The sequence below is a fragment of the Pezoporus flaviventris genome, unplaced genomic scaffold (genome assembly GCF_033815535.1).
Source record: "Pezoporus flaviventris isolate CSIRO_AGI_PZ_B2104156 unplaced genomic scaffold, CSIRO_AGI_Pfla_v1 ptg000158l, whole genome shotgun sequence".
Classification (NCBI taxonomy): Eukaryota; Metazoa; Chordata; class Aves; order Psittaciformes; family Psittacidae; genus Pezoporus; species Pezoporus flaviventris.
Window position 1 is genome coordinate 114,754 of NW_026892706.1, and position 23,033 is coordinate 137,786.

At 57.5% G+C, this 23,033-nt stretch overlaps 2 protein-coding genes across 13 annotated transcripts in view; one reads left to right on the forward strand and one right to left on the reverse strand.

The window, feature by feature from the left end:
- The window catches only part of BAIAP2 (BAR/IMD domain containing adaptor protein 2), a 43,038-nt gene extending 27,080 nt beyond the window's left edge, over positions 1–15,958 (reverse strand). For all 12 annotated transcript variants that reach the window (XM_061479899.1, XM_061479898.1, XM_061479902.1 and 9 more), the window contains exons 1-3: positions 15,796–15,958; positions 7,670–7,745; positions 5,641–5,727 (exon numbers count right to left, since the gene is read on the reverse strand). In XM_061479899.1, coding sequence (XP_061335883.1) covers positions 5,641–5,727; positions 7,670–7,745; positions 15,796–15,867 — 235 coding nt within the window. In that variant the 5' untranslated portion in view covers positions 15,868–15,958. The remainder of the gene's footprint in view (positions 1–5,640; positions 5,728–7,669; positions 7,746–15,795) is intronic.
- The window catches only part of SGSH (N-sulfoglucosamine sulfohydrolase), a 294,044-nt gene that overhangs the window by 49,579 nt on the left and 221,432 nt on the right, over positions 1–23,033 (forward strand). The window lies entirely within an intron of this gene.

The window sequence follows — 23,033 nt, forward strand, 5'->3', positions numbered from 1 at the left end:
GCTTGCTTTGGACATTCAGATCCCAAGCACAGAGCATGAAACAAGGAGCCCAGGGGCTCAGCTCCTCCACTCTTTCACACTGTGCTGGGCTTTATTTTTAAGGGAGGCCAGGAAAGGCGATGGTGCTGTCAAGGAAGTAACCAAGCTCCAGAAAAGGAGTATTAGCTCCTTAATGAGAAAAACCAACAGACGGTAACAGGGCAAATTGTTTGAGCTCCTGCAGCTCAAGAGGGAAAAAAATTAATCTGCTTTTCAATGGCTGGTTAAATGCTGTTAGCTGAATCCTTTGATGCCGAGCAACCACTTGAACCCGGGGAGGGATGTGCCAGCACATTCCCAGGGCAGGCAGAGAAGTGAGAGCACTGGGTGCTTGGAGAAGGGCACAGGAAGACCCTGCACCAGTCACCGCTCTGACACAGGCACCCAGTGCCCTCCTCCCAGACTTTGCTGGACAGGAGAGCCCCATTGCTTTGGGTTTTTTATGGGGGGGGGGCAGGGGGAAGAGCACCACCCTTGTGCATGTTTTAGTAAATAAAGCACTGCTTCAGGGTGAAACCTGCCCCCGAGCACAGCAGAGCTCTGCTCTCAGCCCGGCAGTTACCAGTTCCCCTTTCAGCACCCCGCGCACCCAGTTTCACACCTCCCATTTTCCACCAGCAGCAAGTGGAGCCGTTCACCCTGGTCACGGCTCGGGCACATCCCCACCGCTGCCTCCCCATCTGCACAGAGCCAGGCAGCAGCTGCTCACACGTCACATCACGCGCTGCAGACCTGATCAAGCCAGATTCAAGGCAGAAGCACGCTCCTGAACGCTTCTGCAATCTTTCTTCTTCCCACCCATTAAAGCGCCTCAGCCCCAGCTCACAGACACAGCACGTGCCATGGCCAAGCCCTCCGGCCATGGGGAGCAGCACTCCCCATCCCAGCACCTCATCCCAAGGCTGCTCTGCCTGCACCAGCGCTGGCACTGGGGGACGATCCCTGCGTGTGCAGTGGGAAGGAGCCCAGTGTGGGGAAACAATCAGCTTCCCGCGGCTGATTCGCTCCCTTCCTCTTCAGAAGGGTTTCACTCAGCACGGCCCCAGAGGATGGTGCCGATCTGCTGATACTCAGCGACTCATCAGCACTACCGTGGTGTGCTCTGCTCCCAGCCTCTGCTCCAGCCCAGCAAAGCCCGAGACATTCGTGATGTCCTTATTGAGAGACAAGGTAAAGGAAGAAGCAGGCGGCTTCCCGAGGCACCCTGACCGGGGCAGGTTCAGAGACACATCCCCAGTAATTGGCTCCCTCGGGCTGAGCAGTTGCCACTGACACCTTTAGCAGGGACAGATGAGAGAGCTGGGCGACCTGTGGCTCCCGACAGCCACCCCTGGATGTGAACAGCCCCTGTACCCGGATCGGGATGTATGGACCAGCGAGTCCCTGATGCTATATTGGTGGCACAGGAGGACACAGAGCTCACCTTCACCAGCCTGGAGCCACCGGGCTCAGACCCATGGGAACCGATCCACCTGCACGCCAGCAGTCCCAGGAGGGGAAGCAAACACCTCCAGGGCCCAGGGCTGGCCACACAACAAGCTCTGCCCCTTCCTAAACCCTGCCAAGCTCACAGCATTGCCAATGGATGGCAGAAACCAGCCCTGGGACACACACGTGGCCCCTCCTCCCTCCCAAGAGGATGGAGCATCCTGCAGGAGCTTGTCCCGGGCACGCAGCAGGTAGGCATCCCTGGAAGGTGCCACCACTGGAGCTGAAACCCAAATGTTACCCACAGCTGCTACCCGTCAGAACTCCAGCCAGGCAACATGCTCCTCACAGATGCTCGTTTCACAACCCTCCACCCTTGCTTTCCCAAGCACAGGTTGGTGAGAACAAGCCCACTGCTATGGCAGTCTGCTTGTAATCAGATATGGAGGCAGTGAGAAGGCAGCACAGGCAGCAGCACAGCAAGTCCCTTCCTGAGACAGGCAGCAGCTTTTAAGAGGCTTTTCCCTTGTGTTTGTGCACCCTCAGCAAGCCCGTTCTATGCTCTACGGCAGCATCATGGACAGGACCAGGCTCTGTGCCCAGCTCCAGCCACAGACCCCCTTTCTGGGCCCAGCATGACCAGTGGAGACAGCTCTATCCTGCATCCCTCTGTGATGCTCATCAGTGGTTCCAAAGCTGCATGGAGATGGTTTAAAACCCCTTGAAGCCCAGCATCCTTCACTGACAAACAGCTCCAGGACCACAAAGGTTCCACTGGCCCCAGTTTTATTGTGCAAATCATGTGTGAGAGGAAAGCCAGGATCTACCAGAGCCTCATTACAGTCCAACAATGGTTGACTAATTACGGCACGTCCTGCCCTTTCACAGCACTGAGCTTTAGTCAGAGCAGCCTTCACTGACCCAGGGACCTCGGAGAAAACCAGCGGCTGAGCAAAAGCCCCCTCCAGCCCTGAAGGAGCTCCCTGCAGGTGCTGCTCAGCCCCAGCACCCCGGTGCCTCCGGCCCCGCTCACAGGCACGTGCTTCCCTGGAGGAGAAACCCCCTTCCCGTGACTTTGCCACGGCCCAGTTTGCAAGTGGGACAAAAGGAGCAACATTCGTGGGTAGCAGCCAAGGGACCCGAGCAGGAGCCAGACACCGGCCAAAGTCACCCGAGCAGTTGCACCCAGGAGGCCGGAGCTCCTTGGAAGCATCTACAAACCATCATTCCCAGACCACTGGAGCAAACCCTCACTGATCAGACACCGTGGTCATGCTCCTCACGTCAGCCTCCCCAAAGCCACTGCAGCAGCTACCCAAGAACAGCACAAGGAGCCTCCCTCAAAGAGGAACTGTGAGCGCGGGGCTGTCCTCCATGTGCCAGAAACTGGCCAGCAGCCTCAGAGCAGAACAGGAATTACACAGAGAAACTGTCTCAGGGCAAGCTTCTGTGTGTGGACAAGTGGCAGCTACACCCAGCAGAGCATCCCTTTAGTTAGAAACCAAGAGCTTGAGCATCCCAAACCTCGGCAGTGGGGTTCAGACAGAGGCACGACCCCACCAGACGCCTGCACCCAAAACTCAAGCCGCAGAGCCGATTACAGCTCAGGAGCTTTATTATGGCTGGGCTTTCCATGCCCACCCGGGATTATCCCGTCTACACACGGAAAATCTGATGGGGAATTCACAAAATGTGAAGCTCTGAGCAGGGAGCGGAGCCTGGAGCCAGGGTCAGCGCTTTCAGCACGACAAACGTGCAGCACACGCACCACAGCAGTATGGTTTTAAAGAAGCCAGCATGAAGCAGAACAAGCCACCCTGGGTCGCCGTGCTGGAGAGCTGGCACGGCAGCACCCAGCCCGGGACGGGCAGTTCTCCAGCACCCAGCCTGAGAGCAATCCTTTGCAGTCACAAGTACTATTGGAGAGATGATGGCAGGAAAACACGGCTGGGCTGGAGCACCCGGAGAGCCACAGCAGCTCTCCAAGCACAGGGAAGCCTCAACCCCCCCTGGAGCTCCTGGTCCTTGGCTGTGCTGGGTCACCCAGGGGGTGCAGAGCTCCCATGGCCACCCCAGCACAGGCAGCATCACTGCAGCACAGCGAGGGAAAAGATGTGGCTGCTTAACCCCATTTCTGACATACGATCTGCAGCGTTTTTAATGCTCTTTTGACACCTCCTGCCCCAGAAATGACATCAGAAAAGCACCCCCATTCACAAAAGGGTTATGGAGGGAAACTTAACATCTCAGATTCTTTTCCATGGAGGCTGGAAACAGACCTTATCTGTGGTCCCAACCCGAGCATCCCAGAGCCCTGCCTGCAGCCTTGGAGCAGCTTTCCCTGTCACAGAGGAAACCACCATCACAGGGAGAGAAGAGCGAGGGCACAGCATTAATGCAAATGGCAACCAAGAGCATCCCCGTTTGCTGCTGCCTCTCGCGGGGGATGAAATAACCCAGACCTCAGCGCTCCTTTCCGGCGCTATCAGCAACCCCAGCGCAGGCACCGATAAGGTAAAGGTGTTCCCAGGAAGAGCCGTACCTTTGGGAGCAAAGCTCTGACCTCAGCCGTTTCTCAGCCCCTGTTTACCCAGCACGGGAGGGGGCTGGTCCCTGGTTATCAGCTCCACGAAACCACAGCCAGGAATTTTATCTCCACTTTCTTCTGCACGGAGCAGCTGCCACAGTAAATACCAGCAGGGTCAACAAAGCGGGGAGCAGCCGCTCAGCACGGCTCTGAGCTGAGCCGGAGCTGCCAGGATCCCCCTTTGGATGTGCTCACACAGGGGTGGAAACACTGAAAGCAACCCCAGAATACCCAAGCCACACAACAAATGCACCTCCGGAGACTGACGGGGGGCACTAAGGATGGCTGCTGCCAAACCACCATCCTCAGGTGAAGAACCAGCACCACCAGAACGCACCAAAGCCAGGTTTGAAGTGAGAGCAAAGCCTGGAGCTGCTCTGCAGGGGAGGCAGGTTTGGGGTCTCCATGCTCCTCCCTGGCTGAGCCACCTCTGACAAGGTTTTCCAAGCTTTCACTTCCAGAAGGACAGAGCTGCTGCCCCTTTCCACCCCAAAGGGGTGGATGAGAAGCCCATAGTAAGGTCTGCACAGCCCTTACAATCTCGGTCTCTGCCTGCATTGCACACAAGGCTCTTGTTTTATTTATTAAACAGAAGCAGATTGCCATAGGCAGCTCTAATCCAAGCGCTAGAATCGGTTTCCATAGACACTTACTGCTTCCCTATCACAACCCAGGCGCAGGCAGCGAGCTGTGGCTGGGGTAAGCAGTGCCTGACGCTGAGCACAGCACAGGGGAACCGAACCCTGGCTCCTGCAAGGGGCTGCTCACGGACTGCTCCATCAGAGTCATTTCAGTTCCACCTCTGCTGTTAAGTGACTGCCTCAGAGAGCTCACCACGAGCAGTTTGCCACCTCCTAGGACAGCAACCAAGGGAGCCAGACCTGCAGGAGGGACTGGGAGGAGGAGCTGACCTGGGACTGCAAAGGCAACGAGACCAAAACCCATCTCGGCCCCACAGAGCCTTAGAAAACACTGCAGCATCCCTGGGAGGAGCTGGGAGAGGAGCCACCTCGATCCACGTCTACACAGCAGAACAGCAGCGAGGGGGAGAACACAGGAGACACGTCTGAGCAATGGGAAGACTGGAAAAGCATCTCCCAAAGGACTAAGCAGAGGAGGAAAGGGAGGAAAGGGAAAGGAGGCACCGAGCATTGCAGCTCGTGGTGCCTGTCGCAACTGGGATCGACTGGGCAAAGACCAGGAGGAACACTCCCCAGGACACCGACCTGCCCCGTCCCCTCTGTCACCCCCAGGGGGGAAGGGGCTGCCTCAGCCCCACAGCAGGAGCTGGCACTTTCCTCCCCCTTGCAAAGCAAGACAAACGCCAGCAAAGCCACTCTCTGCAAACGCTTCCTCTTTGCAAACACCACAAGCTGACAGTGCCCCAAAATCCTGCACTAAGAATAGCAGGCTTTTTTTGTTTTAAGCTACATTAAATACAGAGACGCTTTTACCATTCACATGAGGCACGATCAGCTCCGCACTGAGCTCGCTATCCCCTTCAACAGCAAAAAATCTGGTTCCATCCCTGTGCTCGGAGCCTGCTCCGGGTTGTGGCTCCGTTTAGCAGAAAATTGGTGACTTACCCAGCTCTTTAGATCCTTGGCTTTCACTGGCCAACTCTCCCATCTTAACCAGAGCATCAAAGTATCCTTTTGCTGCATATGTCATACCTAAAAGCACCAAAAAAATGCAGGTTATATTCTCCTTAATGGCTATTACAGCTTCTGTGACACCAAATAGATGCTAGACACTAAAACAGACATTACTTCAAAGGGCTTAACCCCACAGGGAGGGACTACATCACAAGAGAAATGAGGGGAGAAAGAAGAAAGCTGGAGCAGCAAGTTTACAGGGCTATTTGGGGGGGGAAGGTAGGTGCAGGCTCTAGGTGGTTTTCATTCCAGTGTAACCATCAGCCTGCTGAATGCTGCTCAGAAAAAAATCACTGTGGAATAATTGAATATCACAGACTTTTCATTATAGTTCAGGCTTGTTTGTTGACATTCCAGCTCCACTCTCCACTTTAATCAGATAAGCAGGGGGTTTCCTGTAATCACCAGAACATGCTGTACAGCTTGAGCTCAATGCCGTCAAATGAGGTGCTGAAGCCTCTTCCAGTGTGATTTACCCATTAAGACGCTTCCTTCAGATGCCCCCACAAGCTCGGAGATCCAAAATAATGGATGACCAAAGACATCTTCAGAAATTACAGGAAGATCTTGAGCTTCAAAGCGCACTCCCAGCGAGGATGTGAGGGGAGCAGCAAACAAGGGATTGCTCTGGTTACCCACAACGTGCTGCAGCTACAGCCTGCCCGAGCTCGGCTGGGATAACACAGCTCTCTGTAGATGGACCCCACCACCCGGCTCATTAAAAGCTGCATTATCAGTGCAACATTTCAGAAGGACACACAGAAACCATGGTCCCGAGCGCAACTTCCCCCCCTTCAGCCCCTGGCTGCAGACCCAGCAGGCAGGAGCACACCCAAACCAGACCTGCTTCGTCAGCATCACTAACAGAGCTGGGCAATGCTGCTGCTGCTGCTGCAAGGGTGCATGAAGTGCCCCATCCCTGGGGATCAGAGTCCACAGCCCCTGAGCACTGGACCGGGGTGGACGGGCACTTCCCACGTTACAGCCAGTTGATCCATTAAAACCTAATTAAAACCATTGCTGGGAACTGGCAAGAAAGCAGCGTGCAGGGGAGTGCCTGGAACCTGGGACCAGCAGGAGGGCTGCTTCTGAAGACGATTCTGACCGTAACACCCAGGAACCTCATTTGACTTGTGGGAATCGAAACCTGCTCCAGGCGCAGGGCAGGAAGGCACCGATCCTTCCCAAAGCTCGCATTGCAAACATGAGACATCAAAATATTTCTTTCCACTGGCTCCAGATGATGACAGCCTCTTCCCTAAGGGGCGTTTGCACTGAGCCAATTAAAACTAAAATCCAGGATACAAGAGCAGTGCAGCTCCGGGATGAGCAGAGCATCCCCAAAAGCAAGCAGCTGCCCCCTGCGTCAAACAAAACCTGCTTTAAACCTCCCTAAAACCAAGCTGAGGAGGGCCCAGGCACTATACCAAGTCATTTTAAGGCAAACGAGTCCAATTTTGGTTTTCTTCAATTTGTATTTTACTCCTGAGCATTTCAATTTACACCTCCGCAGTGACTCCCAATAGGACCCTGTATTCCTAATCAAGAGATGCCACCAATACTCTTAGGCTTTTCTCCCTTCTTTTCCAATGCATTTGCCTGGGCAATTTGAACATTCCAATAACACATCTTTAAACAGAACTTAAAATCTTAATTCCAAGTATTTAAAATAACATTTAAAGATAATCTGGTTGGAGATGTATTTGTTACCCAGTCATCACTCAACATTTTATCACTTGAACCCCTTCCACATCCGTGGCACCACAGCACATTCATGTCCTGCACATCCTAACAATGTGAGCTTTGTATTGAGGACCAAGAACCATCTCCCCAGCTTCCTCCTCTCCCTCCTGCTGAGAACAAAGAACATCCCAAGGGAGTTTTGCAGCTTTCCTCCCTTCCAGCCTCGCAGCCCCCAGCATTCCAGCAATAAACACAGCAGCAGCACAGTTTCACTTACTTGCTAAGGCTTTTTCATAGGTCTTCCCCATAGAAATGAAATTCCTGAGGCTGGGATTGAACTGCTCCATAATCGTCTAAAGGAAAAAGAAGAACACTGTGAGGGGTTATGGAGACGACCGGGAGGCAGTCAGAGCAGCTGCCCTGGGGCTGCCACACCGACCTCCGTGCTCAGAAATGCAAACCCAGCAGGAAACCCCCCCAGAGCCCTTGCAGCAACTCAACTCAACCCAAGGTTATCGATGTCGGCAAGAGGATGCTGGTTCACACCAAGAAGCCTTCATACACCCATGTCCTGCAAATAATCCCGACTGGTTTGGGTTGGAAGGGACCTTCAAGCTCATTCAGTTCCAACCCCTGCTATGGGCAGGGACAGCGTGCACTAGAGCAGCTTGCTCAGGGCCTCAGCCAACCTGATGTTGTACAAAATAATGCACAAAAGCAATGGACCTAGAGGCTGGAAGGGCAAATTTTCTTCTCATTCAGGGTAAATCAGAAGCGTGGATTCAGGGCAGGGCAGAAGTGGCCTGAAGCTAAAGCAAACACGATGGTAAGAGCTGCTGAGCACAGCCAGGACATCAGCTGAACACAGTGACCCGTGCTGCTGCTTCGAGCCATGCCCTTTGCGAGGGTGACTGGAGGCATCTTCACCTCTCACCAAGGGCAAACACTCCACAATGCTCTTCCCCCTACCGCAGCTCCAGAAGTGTCATTGGCACTGTCAGGATGCAGCAGTCAGGGAAGATGCCCCAAGTATCCTCCCTTCATCCCACAGCTCGATGGAGGAAGTCCAAGGCTGTGTTTTGAAGGGTGGTGGCTCTGCAGTGCCTCAGCACAAGACGCCTTTTGCAGGTGCTTCACTGTAAGAGACAAATGAGTGCCCCAAACCAGCAAAGTATGGTTATTGTTATGGTTATATTTGCCACATCTGGTCAGTGGCTGGTTGAGGCAGCAAGTACCAGCACTCAGACCAACCATGCCATCGACCCGAGTTCTGCAGATGATGAATGGTGATGTCCTGCTCCTGGAATGGCCTTGGGGAGCAGCAGCAGCTTGGTGTATTGTGGACAAGCAGAAGGGGCTGAAATAACCACCAAGGAGCTGAACTGGGAACAAAGCCACCACCATCCCCACCGAGCTGGTGCCAGCCACGGCTGAAGCCACATGCAAGGAATTACACCTCGGTCCCAAAGCCCTTGGTGTCACTTTCCACCTGCAGATAAAGGCATAAAGGAGGGTGTTGGTGCACACCAGCAGCAGTCTGACAGCTTCTCCTCCCTCGCTTTAAGGTCCTTATGGAAACACGAGGGGGAAGGAATAATCGGCTCACGAAGAAGAACGGCTCTTTGTGCGCTTGGCAGGGCAGCTCCGGACCCTCCCCGGCCAGAGCCATTCAATCCCCGGCACCGATAGCATCTCTCAAAGCAGACACCGGTTCCCAGGCGGGCTCTGGGACAGACAACAAAAATCTCCATTCTATTGCTGAGAACCCAACCCCTGGACCAAGCCTGGCTGCAGCGGAGCAGCCCCGCTCCCTGCCCCACCGCGGGGACGGCCCCTTGCCCAGGGTACCACCAGGCAACAGTTTGATGCCTAAATCTCCCCACACACCCAAGCAGGGATGCACCAGCACTCCCCTTGGGAAGCAAGGCCTTGGCACCCCCCCACGCCACGCTGCTGGCAGCATCCCATCTCGGGAAGGGGAGGGAAGACGAGAGACAGACACTTACAGCAAATAAGCTGATTAAGCATCTGTCACTTCTTCTGAAGCCGGCCAAACACTATAAAGCTCATTTTCTGCCTGAGGCATTTTTATCCCGAGTTCCTGCTGCCTGGCCTTCGGAGGCTGTGACAGTTTAATTTTCCTGCCGTGGGTGCATGTGTGCAAGGCTCAGGCAGCGCCTTCCCCGCCTCAAACCAGCCATTTTCTCGTTTCTACGAGCAGGAACGTGTGTAGAGCACAGCTCAGGGACCAGCGCCGAGCTGGGGAGCATCACCGGGGTTTGTTAGCAGGAGAAATGCTTTCAATCCTCTGGGCTGCAAGCCACCATCCCGCAGCCCTTGGGGTTTTAGGGCCATCCCACAGCACCATACGCAGCCCTGCACAGGGCCAAAGATGGTTGCAGGGATGTGACAGGAAAGCATGAGGCTAATGAGAAGCTTCGCTGCTAATTGGGACTGCAGGTCAAGCAACACGGCGCATGTGGAAGCTGCTTTGGGGCAGCACAGAGCCGCTCAGTGAACACGCTCAGCTCAGGAGGAGAAAATGAACCTGTAGCAAGAAGCCACGTAGCGAGCTGCCTGCCCTCACTGTAGAGGCCAATTGCACAGGAGTTAATTAACACTGATGAGGATTGCTCCATCCTTCCCAGGTCAGCTTTAACCCCGGTCAAAAGTCTGCCTGTGTTATACCGCAGAGCGGCGGGAGGGATGGGATCGCTGCCCGTGGTGGGGACATGGACGCATCCCCAGTGCCCATGGTGGGGATGGGGACGTGGACGTGGACATGTCCGTGGTACCCACGGCAGGGACAGGACACGGATGCATCCCCTCCACCAGCAGAGCCATGGCTCCAGCCTGCACCACGCTCGAGCTGAGCCTCAGCACTGGGAGGCTGGGTAACGCTTATGCGGAAGGAATATTGGCAGGATTTCTGTGGGGAAGTGATTCTTAAGCAGTTTGCTGGGTTAAGTGCAGTAAGTGTTTATGTATCTGTATGTACACATGTAGATATCAAGTCATTTCTGCAGCAGTGCTGATATAAACACATCTCCCCGAAGCATGAAGCTTAGTGAATAAATGATGGGGTAGGAGCTGCAGCCGAAGCTTCGTCCGCAGAGCAGGAGCCCCGAGGAGCATCACTGGAATGGAGTCAGGGAAAAACCCTTCCAAACTCAGAGCATCCTCCTCAAACTGGAGGGAACCAAAGCACCACTTGGCTGCAGCAGCTGCCAGCACCGCTCAGGGCAGGACCCTGCTCCCCCCAACCACCAACAGCCCTTTTAATCACAGGATCGGAACGGTGTGGGCAGGGACACGTTCCACTAGAGCAGGCTGCTCCAAGCCCCATCCAACCTGCCTTAAAGCAACAAATAAAGAGAAAAAGGCCCCAGAAGGGGTCCTGCAGCTGGGCTGAGGCAGGGGGAGGTGACTCACTGCTGCCCAAACACCACGGCCTAAACCTGAAGAGGAAGTTTGCTGAAAGCGAACGTTTTGAAGACATTGTCTGGGGCCTCCAACACAGCCAGCGCTGCAGGACGAGGGCACTGCAAAGGGCTCTTCACTGCAGAGACAAAAATAGAGCTTTTCAAGCCTTCTTCGCACTCCCAGGGTGGGAAGGGAAGGTGACTCCAGACCTGACGCACCTCCACATGCCCTCCAGGGGGGAGGCTGAAAAGCCACCAGCTGCTAAGGAGAACTAGTGAAAACCAACCATCTTCGTGTCCGGAACACGCTTCACAAGCATCGCTTCACCCACAGCAAAGCGCCATGGCTGCTCCTGCCACGCTGCCGTCGCACGGCCACGGATGCCCCATGGGCAGGGCAGTGGTGGCAGGGGGGTGCAGCACAGCTCCCCATAAGCCAGGGAGGTGAGGCCAGGTTTGCAGGACACCGCAGCAAAGCTGATGTGCAGCAGAACGCGGGTACCGGCAGCAAACCTCGTCCCCACTCCGATCCCGCTCCATCGGCACCACCCACGAGTTGTTTGCCTTCCACGCGCTGCCCGGGCAGAGCTTAGAAAAACAGAGGCAAAAAAAAACCCCAACCCTGGCAGCTAAAGGTTGAAAGAGCTTTTCCTTTGTTCCAGTGCACTCAGCTCCCCGGGTAACGGCACTCAGCTCCCCGGGCCTGGCACGGCTTTAGTCAGCTGCCAAAAATGAAACTAATGCAAAGCACAAGGTCCTGTTGAATTAGGGGAGAGAAGGAACAGAAAACAAGGTCCCCGCCTCTCCCCTCTGAGCACACTCCAGGCTACAGCAAGGATCTAGCGGCCGCTCTGAGGCTGCAATGGGCAGCCCATGGGTAAAAGTTTAAGCCACCCCGAGAACAAGCTGGGACCGGAGCTGGTTCAGGTTGTGTCAGGTTTCTGCTGCGTAGGAAAGACCCAAAGGAAGGACAGACACCTCCTTAAGGGCTTTCAGAAGTATTTAAGAGCAGGCTCTCCCCAGGTGCATCCCTGCAGCCTCCCAGGGAGCTCATAAAACCCAATACGGAGCAAACCCAACACCAGGCTCCCCTCTGCTCTGCTGGGGCAGAGGCTGTGGTCTGCTGGGTGCTGGGGCTCTGCACCATGGCTGCCAGCAATGTGCACGCTGCCCTGATTACAGCCAGGCCTCATGTCCAGCCTCTGCTCCACACGGGAACACGGCAAAGGGAGGGACAAGCAGGGATTGAGGTGAGGAGGCTCCTGGATTTGCCCAAGGGATGAACATCCCCACTTAACACCACAGCGTGGGCCGTGCGTTGGGCTCCTCTTCCAGCCATCCCAGTCCCACTGGGGATGTCCCAGACACTCAGTGAACACAAGTGATGGACTCTCAGCTAAAACCCAGCTTCAGTGTTCTCCCAATGCCAGTTTTGATGCCCCTGTGCAGCAGCAAGGTTCGGTGGCTCCTTGCAGGACCGGTGCTGCACAGTGGCAGGGGTGGCCTGGGCTCAGCCTGGCACCCATGGGTGACAGCAGGACGTTATGTGACCACGACAAGTGCCATCAGAAGGGCAGCACTGTGGGACTCCGCACTACCCCACAGCCACGCCGCCGCAGCAGCTCAGCCCTAACGAAGGTTGGTTTCTAAACGGGCCAGCCCTGCTCTGGGAACACCTTCATTATTTCTGTATTAATATTTAATGGGCAAACCCAGCCCAGCGCTGCCTCCATCCGCTCCTCCTGCCCTCTGCTCTTAGAACGCAGCTTTAAGAGCCAAGTTTCTGCTGGGAGGGAGAGGAGCCTCGTTGGGTGCTGGTCTCAATTGCTCACAGCACACACACGCCCCAGCTCTGCCGCCGGGAACATCCCCATCCAGCCGACATTCCCGGGTACCATAACACATAACAGCAGCGTTCCATAACCCCACCGAGCTGCTGACGGCTGCCCTGCCGCATCCCTCCCTCACCGAGCACTCCCAAAGCTCAACCCAAGCCAACAGGAATGGCTGAGCCACGTCCCCCAGCAAGGGCTCTCCCAAGGTCCTGCCCCAAAGCCAGGCAGCACAACCAGGGTCCAGCACAATCCTTACCGCAAGGGAGCTCAGGAGCAAGGGGGTTGGGGAAAACCCCCCAGGTCCCCATCGAAATGCATTCAGTTTCTATGAGCTGTTGTGTCTGAGGGTGCAGGGCTGGCCTACACCGTGCAACATGAGCAGCACAGGAGTGAAACCTTAGCCACGAGCAGGCTCAACAGAGCACCAAAGGTGAAGCACCACGAGCAGCATCGCTCATCGGCAGGAGCCAGGAGCACGGGAAGTGATCCGGGTACCTTCAGCTTTAAACCACTCCTCAACCTCCAGGTTTCAACAACCTGTAGATGCAGCACCTCCGCAGAGGTCAGAAACCACTCTCCCAAACTGAAACACCCAGAGGGATGGAGCAGCCCCCCGTCACCCCCAAAGCGCACTGAATTCAGGGCTGGCTCCAGGGGCCAGCTCCTTCCTCCTCTCACAGCAGGTCCCTCCGCTGCCAACGCACCAAACCCCACAATTTTCCTTCTGATTCACTTAAGCAAGAATGTCTCCCCTTTCCCTCTGGACTGGAGATAACAAAGCAAGAGGCTGTTATGTGGGCAATAACATTTATTACAGCTGATGTGCAGCAAATGACCGTATCAGGAATGCTGCCTGCATTTGTGCAAGACAATTAGGCCTCGAGTTTGGGGTGGTTTTAAGCAAACACCTCGTCAAAGGCAGAGCTATTCACACACCATTGCAAAACCATCTTCCACAGGAAGGAACGGCTTCAGAATGAAACAGAGGTGAGCATGGAAACGGCAATAATCTAATCTGTCGTAAGTGAGATGGATTTGTCTTCAGGGGAAGGAAGACTTGCCGGCACACACAGCATCCTGTGCAAGGGATGAGCAGAGATGGGAGCAGCCCGGCTTGGCCGCATTGCTGCCCGTCCGCCCAGCGCCCACAGCAGAACCACTACAACCGGGTCCCCGGGAGTGAATCAGCGGCAGGGAGGGTGGGATTACGTTGGCAGAAGGTGCCAGCAGCCTCCGTCTCCCTCTGCAATCACTACACATGTGTGGGCAGCTGCGTGTAGTGGCAGCATCGGCGAGGGGGAGGCTGACAGCTCCTCCACCAGCTCATTAGCACCGTCACTCCGAGGGCGAGCGCTGGTGCTGGAAAGCCATTACAATGGGCTTCCTGAGCAGAACGCCCTGGGCAAGCCCGTGCAGGAACGGGTGCCTGGCATGGGGCTGCCTCCTCCTGCTCCAGACCTCGCACGGAAGGGCTCAGCCCCCTGGAGCCCTGGCAGGACCACAGCGGTGGTGGGAAGCAAAGCGTGGGGCAGCCGCTCACCCTGTGGCTTGGGTCTGGTGGCTGTGGCCAAACCACCCCTTCCTCGGGGCTGTTGCCTCCTGACCACAGCGGTGGTCAGGCCAGAAAAACACGGGACAAACCCAAAAGTCCTTGGGCAATGGGGATGTAAAGCACTGAGGGTGGTTTTGGAGACCCCAAAGCTTAATGGAGCTCCAGAGAGTCACTGAGCCTCCAGCCCTCACACCGGGCTCCCGGAGGTTGTAGAAGTGCTCAAAGAACCAAGGCAAACACTGGGCTTCTGCACGCACCCCCTGCCACACATCTCCAGAGGCCAAGAAAAGCATTGTTACTTGGAGACAAGGAGAAAAGGCTCCTCGTCCCCTGCAGGAAACAGTCAGGACCTCCAGCTCCCAGAGCAGATGTTGGGTTAAACCACATGGGCCTCCAGCACATCCTCACTCCCTGCACCCTGACTGCTCCCATTAAAATACTGAGAAATTAAAGTGTTCAGAGGCTGACAGGGACCTTTGGACTCCTCTGTGTCCATCTTTGACTCCTGGAGCCATGAGGCCCCGTGCACCCTCTGCTCTGCGGTCAGACCAGCCAACACTGCCGCTTGCTCTGGCCATGGCTGCTCTGCCCCATCCCTTGGCCTGCTGCTCACACGGTGAAGGAATCTGACGGTCAGAGGCAAGAGCAAAGCCTGGCCACCATTCACCCTTCAGCCTCAGCTCCTGTGGGAAATGAGCTTCATTTAAACACTGTCCTTGTGATGGCACAAACCGCCCCGCACGCTGCTCACAGGGCTGCACCCAGGGAAATTGTGACCTGCTCCACAAACCTGTTATTAGCACAGTTCTTCGAGGACAACACACCTCAAACACTGAGTCACCAGCTGAAACCGTTCCCAGCAACTGTCCCCAGACCGACCATCGCTCAGGCAGGGATGAGCTCCAGCAGCTCTCGCCCTGTGTCCTCGCAGCCACAAGGCTCCATTCAGACCCACTCTACAGCCAGAGCACCCAAGATTTTGGGTGCCATTAGCTCTGCCTGTGGCTGCTCTGCCACATGATCCCCAAACCAAGACTTCAGAACTTTACTACCTTGGTATTGCTTGTACTAAATTCCTCTATATGATGCTTTTTTCCTGCTTAATGCTCCTAGGTAACTCCATCCCAGCACTTAAAACGCAGGAAATCATGCAAGCTTTCCAGTTTAACAAATGACATCCTGCATTACACGTTAGGCTAGAAAGGTTTTATTAGCCCCGGTCACAGGAGCCAGCGGAGCAGAAACCACTTCCCTCACAGGGAAAATTAAAGCACATATTTTGTGTTTTAATGACACTGGGGGCAAAGCAGGAAGAGAAAAGCCGAGATTTCCCAAACTCCAGCTACGGCCGGGACACGGGAAAGGCTCCGACCGCTCCGGGCTGCGCCCGGCTGCCCTGGTCAGGGGGGTTTGGGGCGCCGGTGGGATGAATTAACTGGGATAACGCCGGTCCCCCCCCCGCGGGGTCCCCTCGTCCCGGGGCCTCCCCCGCAGCCGCTCCCACCCCGACGGCGGCTCCTCCCGGCGGGGGACGGGAAGGATGCGAGGGGAACAAGCGCGATCCCCGAGGGCGGCGCGGCGGGGCCGGGCTCACCTTGTAGACATTCTCGGTGAGGCGGTGAACCTCCTCGGAGCGGGACATGCCGGGCGGGCCGGGCAGCACCATGGGCGGCGGCGGCGGAGGAGCGCAGCGAGCGGCGGAGCGGGAGCGGCACCGAGAGCCGGCAGCGACGCCTTTTATCAGCTCCCGGCGGCCGCCACCGCCCCGCCCCGCCGGGAGGAGCCACCCCGAGCCGGGCCGGGCTCCGCGGTGAGGGGCGGGAGGGGGGGCACCGGGATGGGCGAGCTCCTCTGGCCCTCCTGATGCGCCCCATCCCGCACCCCGCTCCCCGTCCCATTTGCTCTCTCTGTCCCATTCCCCATCTCCCTATTCCTATCGCTCCCTACACTGTAGTCCCCATCCCATTCCCCATCCCATGCCTTCTCTATACCCCGTTCCACATCCCAAATCCCATCCTCTCACCCATTTCCCGTTCCATGTCCTCCTTATACACAATTTCCTATCTTGTACCCCATCCCGCACCCCATTCCCTGTCCCATGCCCCCTTTATACCTCATTCCCCTTCACACACCCCATTCCCCATCCCATGCCCCCTTTATACCTCATTCCCCTTCACACACCCCATTCCCCATCCCATGCCCCCTTTATACCCCATTCCCCATCACACACCCCATTCCCCATCCCATGCCCCCTTTATACCTCATTCCCCTTCACACACCCCATTCCCCATCCCATGCCACATATTCCATCCCACAGCCCTGCTGTACCCCACCCTATGGCCCCAGTATTCCCCACTGCACCTCTGCTTTACCTGTCCTGTATCTCCTGCCATACCCCACGTCCCTCAGCTACCACCCAGCACAGCCTCACCATACCCCACCAGCTGCTGCTGTGCTCCATCCTCAGCTACGGGATGGGAAAGAGCATCCGGCAGATGCAGGGTGTTGGTTTTATAAGGGGAAAGGCAGAGGACACTGACCAGGAAGGCCGGGAGAGCAGAGGTGGGATGAACCAGCACCATGGTGCATGGCAGCCCGGTGCAGCACATGTGGTGCTTGCCTGTGGCCCTGGAGAGACCAGCATGGGCAGGAGGACAGGCAGCTCCTGTCCGCCTGCCCCTCGCTGTCCCCACACTGTCCCCACACTGCCCCACTGCCTGGCCAGCTCCGAGACCCAGGCTCACACCTTGCCACCTGCAGCACCGGCATTCCCCTGGGAAGCCCTCGGAGCCCTCCTGGCCGCGGGATGGTGAAGCTGGAGATCCCTGTCCTCATCCTCCCCATTCCTGGGGCCGGCAGCAGCTTTTGCACAAGTCCCAGGACACAAGGAGTGAGGACATGCCCTGGAGCCAGCATCCCGCACCCCACTGCCTCACAACCCACCGCACCTGGCACAAGCCACCACTGGCTGCCTTATCCTGGCCCTTGGGCCAAGCCTTCCTCTCCCTCCTCTCTGCCACGAGGAGCGGTGAAACAGTTAAGCAGCTGAGTGTGCTTTTCCCCATCATCTCCTCCATCAGTTCTGAGAACAGTCGATACCTTGGTCCCAAACCTCCTGCCTCTATTCCGCTTCCCGCCTCCCACTCTCCATCCCAGCCCCGGCAAGGAGCAGGGGGTGCACCAAAGGCAACCGCTCGCTCTGGCCACATTTGGGTCCCATTTTGGTTTCTATCCCCTCAGATTTCACACTCCAAAGGACAGGAAAGAATTTGCAACCCCTGAGAAGGGTTTTTCTCTTTTTGCTGCTTAACCCTTTCCAGGGGGCTGGAAAAGAGAAGCAGCAGTGGGTCATCACCTCGGGGGGACCTGGGAATGAGGCCACCACAGGAGACGTTCCCAGGAGGGATGCCCAGCTGCCTGTACCAATACAAGGTCCTCACAGTGCCCCTTTCCCTCTCCATCCCGCTCCATCCCAAGCAGCCAGTGCTGGCAGTACACTGCTCCCTTGACCAGACAGCAGGTCCTCACTGGTTTTCCAGTGTCGGCGATGGATTCCAGATCAGGAGAATGCCTCCATGCACATCTCCATCACCCTTATTTTTAGTTACGTTATGTAAGTTCTTCGCGACGTCAGGGATGTGGGGGGTTCTTGCATCTAATTGCAGAGTGACAGCCCAGCGACTCCAACAAGCTGTTCCTCTGGTGAGGAAGATAAAAGGATTTGTAATTTCTCATAATAAAAGAGGCCTTTGGGGACGACCCTCAGAGAATCTCGCACATCCAGGCCTGCTCTCAGGCAGCTGCTCCACTTTCTTCCCAGCCTCTGCTTCTCCTTATCCCCCAGGAAATGTGAGCACTGAGAAGCTTTCTCCCTCCTACCCGCCTGCTCCCCTTTGGTTGGAAGCAGCCGGTGATTTATCCTCACGTTCAGAGGCACATTTCACAGATTATCGCTGCTCCTGGCTTCTCCCATGTCACAGTCCCTCGATCTGTGACACAGAACAGCCACCTGGAGCTGCCATTTGTGACAGGGAACAACAGCTACCTGCGCTGGTCCATGCTTCCTGCGCTGTCCCCGCTGTGCCCATTCAACACCTCATCCCTTTCTCCCTTCCCCACCCCATTCCCTATCGTATACCGCATCCTTTACCCCATTCCCCATCCCATGCCCTCCCTGCACCCCCGGCTGTGCTGCCCGTGCCCCATGGCGCAGCCCAAGGCAGAGCTGCGGCCCCGCAGCGCCCGGAGCACCCTGAGAATCCGGGGCAGGAAAAACCTGCCCTCGCCTCGTGCCGCAGCCTTGGCTTTGGTTGCTCTTTTCCCCCTTGGCTGCAGCTCCCTATTGTCAGGGTGATTCACTCCCTGGGGCTCGCAGCAGCTGGAGCGTGCCCAGGGTAACCATGGAGCAGAGCCCTCGCGGGTCGCCTGAATCCCCGCGGCACCGCCGGGCGCTCCTCCCGCTCCCGTTGCAAAGGCAGCGCCCTTCCACTGCGGAGGAGCCAAAGGCGGTGGGTGCAGTGTGGGACCCGCCGTGCCGGAGCTGTAACCGGGCTGGGGTAAGCTCACAGCGGCCCCGGCCCCGGCCCCATCCCCGCAGCGACGGCAGCACCGCACCCGCGGCGCCGGCCACCTCCAGCCCCGGGTGGAGCGAAGTTGCTGTGGCAACACCAACTTATGCAACAGCCGCGCGGCTGCAGGTGTGCGGAGGAAACTGCGGCTGGGGAGCCTTCATCACGGCCCGGTCACGCAGCCCAGCGCAGCCACGGCCAAGGGCAGCAGCACGAGGAGGGACCCGGGATGCAGGGGTTTGGCTCACTGAAAGGCCTTGGCAGGGAGGTGGCTGCCGGGCGGCATTGCTGCCCAGGGAGGGGAAAGCACTGCGTGGGGTCAATGGGAGCTGCCTCGTCGTCAGGGAAAGCCTCCCGTGACACAGGAGAGAGGTGGTGCCGGTACCCCGCGCCTTTGAATGTGATGTGTCACCAGTGCGTGCGGAGAGGAGCGTCACCGGCACAGAGAGGAGGAAACGGAGGCAGAGCTCCCGCTCCTGCCACCCCCTGCGTGGCACCGGTGGCTGAGCTGGCCCCGGGACCGGCTCCGGGCGGTCGCTGCTCGGTCCTTGGCACCTCGAGGGAAGGTGGATGGTGGCAGAGCAGGGAGCAGGGGCTCTTTGTGGGGGCCGGGCTGAAGAAGCCGCCTCCATCTGTAACTCACCTGCTTGTCCAACACGGGAGGACAAACAGCCCCTTCCTTCTCCTCACCTCCGTCTCAGAGCATACGGAAAGGGAAGGATAAACCCAGCACCTCCCATGACCCCGCGCTGCTCAGGGCTGGTCCTACCTGCAAGTGTCAACTCGTTAATGAGATTACCAGGACATTTCCGCGCTCTCTGGCTGGGGCAGATGGTTTCCCCATCGCAGCCGCAGCAGAGCCCTCTCCAGCCTGCGCCGGGGGTTGCTTGTTTCTCAGCTGTGATTTAATCACATCTTAATGTGATGGTTTTGGTGTCTGGGGGGGGATCAGCCTGACAGGTTGGAGCAAAACCAACCCAGCAGCAAGTGCAGGGCATCTCTTCCTCACCACCCTGCTCAGCTCTGACCCTGCCTTTTCCTTGGAGCACCCCATTAACCTCTGTGGGAGCTGGGGCAGCAAAACCCCCATAGCAACACCAACCCTCAGGTCCCGGAGCCACTCACCCAAACACGGCTTCACTCTTCCCTTGGTAGCGCAGGTGTCACTCCCGGGTACCCATCGCGGTTCACACTGCTGAGAGCTGGTCCCTCCATCACACGGGCACCACGTCCCTCGAGTGTGTGACATGGGGTTACTGCTCCATGTGCTGCCTCGAGCCACGCACGAGCTTACACCTCCTGTTCTGTAGGGTCAGGACTTAAAAGTTGTGCTGAAGTGGAGCTTCCCTGCGTGTGCCAGCAGCTCCCAGCCCCTTAACCCCCCGCACCGAGCACAAACAGGAAATCAAGTAAAGCCATTTACTGGGGATTAGCGCGGGATGAACAATCCAGGCTCTTATTGTGCTGGGGGAGCTGCAGGGCTGGAATCCAGCACAGGGGCTGGGACACGGTGACAGTGACTTCCAGCCTCTGCCTCACTCTGCTGAGCAGGACTCACTGCACTTGCAAAGCGGGTCAGGATGAATTCACAAAGCAGGAAACTGAGGCCCGGTGGGGTAACCCCGGGCAGGTTTTCCCTAATCCCAGCTGAACGAGACTCCCAGCAGCACAAGGCGCTGTTTCCAGGTGTTTGTAGGCCTGGAATTGTTTTGCCCACTGATGTGGCACAGCAGCTCTGTGCCTGTGTTGTGTCCTGCATCGGAGCACATGGTCCTGCTTATGGTGAGGGAGCATTGGGAAGCGGTTCTGCATCCTGGCCTTTCTGTGTGGGCCACACAGAGCCTGGGCAGGGCACTAGGACTGGGATCAGGTCTCACAACTGGGGTCATTAACAGCAATAGAACAAGTGGTGATGGGAGCATGGGCTGGGGGACGGACCCCAGGACCACCAACTCCTGCATCCTCTGAAGGAGCAGGATACAGAAGGTGGTGTTCTGTTGGTTGGTGTCTGGGATGCTCCCACTGCCCAGGTCAAAGCCGGAGCCTACCTCTGTGGGTAAAATAAAGCTGGCAAAGCGGCAGCATTCCCATAGCATGGACCAGGCAGCCCGGGCTCCCATCTCGTGACTGGGGGCACAGGGACCTGCTCCGTGTCCCCTGCAGACCCCGGGTGATGGGACACAGCAGAGCCGGTGCGCTCGGGCAGGGTTACCGAGGCCAGGAGAGCCGGGATCCGGGCGGAATCCAGCCTGGAGCAGCAGGGGCTCTCCTGGAGGGCTCCCGGGGAGGGTGAGCGCAGGGAGGAGCCGGAGTGACGGAGGAAACGGGAGTGGGTGGGAGAACAAAGAGCTGCGGATGCCGAGAGCTGCGCTGGGGACGGGGAAGATGGAGGGAGCGGAGGCACCGAGTGCATGGAGGACGCTGCAGGAGGTGCTGCGAGGCTGGAGCTGGCTGCGGGAGAGCAGGAGAGGTCCCGGCTCTGCTGCCTTCCTTAGGGACCAGGGAGAAAGGAAGGGAGGAATCCGGGCTTCAAAGCAAAGAGCAAACCCCAACCCCTGCTCAGCAGCGCTGGGGCGGGAGAGGACATGGAGGAGCCCCAAAACACGCCGGGCTCAGTGGTTCCTCCACGCTGCTGAGCAGCACAGAGCCCCTCTCACTGCTCATTGCCCCAGCCCCTGCTTCCAGGAGTGAGTAATGCTGAACCACAGCTCGCTCAGGAGCTCTCCGGGGATCCTTCTGAGTAACAGGAATAGATGTGATCCGCATAATTGGCATGATGGGATTCTGCATCACGTTGCTGAACTCGGGGAAGCACATGGGGCAGTGCCACCAGCTGATGCATCGCACGGCGGCAATGGGTGCTAGAGGACCTTTAGGTGCTGCCTTCCCCTGCAGAGGGCTGGCTCACAGAGAGGAGGCTGAGGGGCAGGATCAGGTCCCACTGCCACCTCCTGCCCCTGCCACCTCTTCCTTTCAGAGCCACCGTGGTCCCCAGCCCCACACCACCCTTGGGCACGTTTGCTGGTTCCACGGCCACACCGGATGGGCCCAGCCAGGCTCCCGCTGCCACATCCAGCTCCCATCCTGCTGCAGAAACACCAGGGCTCAGGCTGAAGCACACGATGCTCAATTCCCACCGCTCCTCATCCAGTCCTGAGGCTCCCCAGCTCCCCCATGGCACCTCCAGCCTTCCCGCTCGGATGCGCTCACGCAGGGGCATTGTCTCAAAGGCAGAGGCACGGCCCTGCTCTGGTCTCCGCTCACTTCCTCCCCCGGCTCGTTAATCACGCACTGTCAGGCTCTGGCTCCTTCCAGCCTGGCATCGGCTCTCCCACGCTGCCTGCACCCGGGTGGCATCCAAGGGCCGGGGCCCACGGGTCCCAGCGCAGCCCTGCAGGGACGCCCAGCGCGTGCCCACGGCCTCAGGAGCCGCATTCCCGGGAAACCCGCAGCGGGACGGGGTGAGCCCGTGGTGACCCCCACTTCCCAGGGCTCCTTCCACCGCCCGGGAGCTGGATTCCGGCTCTCCTAGGGCAGGGCAGGCGCTGCTGAAGCGTTTCAGCCACCACCAAGCACCAAGCACCACCATCCACCGAGAGCTCCCGTCCCGCACCCAGCGCCAGCAAAGGTCACATTCCCAGGCTGAGCCGCGGCTCTCACAAACCTGCTTTGTTCCCAGCACTGCTCCAGTCAGGAAGTTTAGGGACTGCAGTGACAGGACAAGGGGTAACGGGTTCAAACTGAAACGGGGGAAGTTTAGAGTGGATAAAGAGGAAATTCTTTCCTGTGAGGGTGCTGAGGCACTGCAATGGGTTGCCCAGGGAGGTTGTGAATGCTCCATCCCTGGCAGTGCTCAAGACCAGGTTGGACGAGGCCTTGGGTGCCATGGTTTAGTGTGAGGTGTCCCTGCCCATGGCAGGGGGGTTGGAACTGGATGATCTTAATGTCCTTTCCAACCCTGACTATTCTATGGTTCTATGAAACTGCGCGGAGTTTTCTTCCCCTCTCTTCTGTTCCCCACAGTTGAGCTACCAGAACCGGGGCTCTCCTCTGCCAGGGCCTCTTCCATCGCCCCCGTGACCCAGCGCGAGCCGGGGCCACTTAAAACATGACAGTGGGGAAAAGGAAGGGGCCAGCGGCTGGTTCTGAGCGTGCAGGCGGGGCAGGGGGGATTGGCGCTGCCAAGGCTTTGAGCGCACAAGAAGTCACCATCACCAGTGTGACCCCAAGGGTGGGAGCACCACGGCCACTGGGTGCAGGGCAG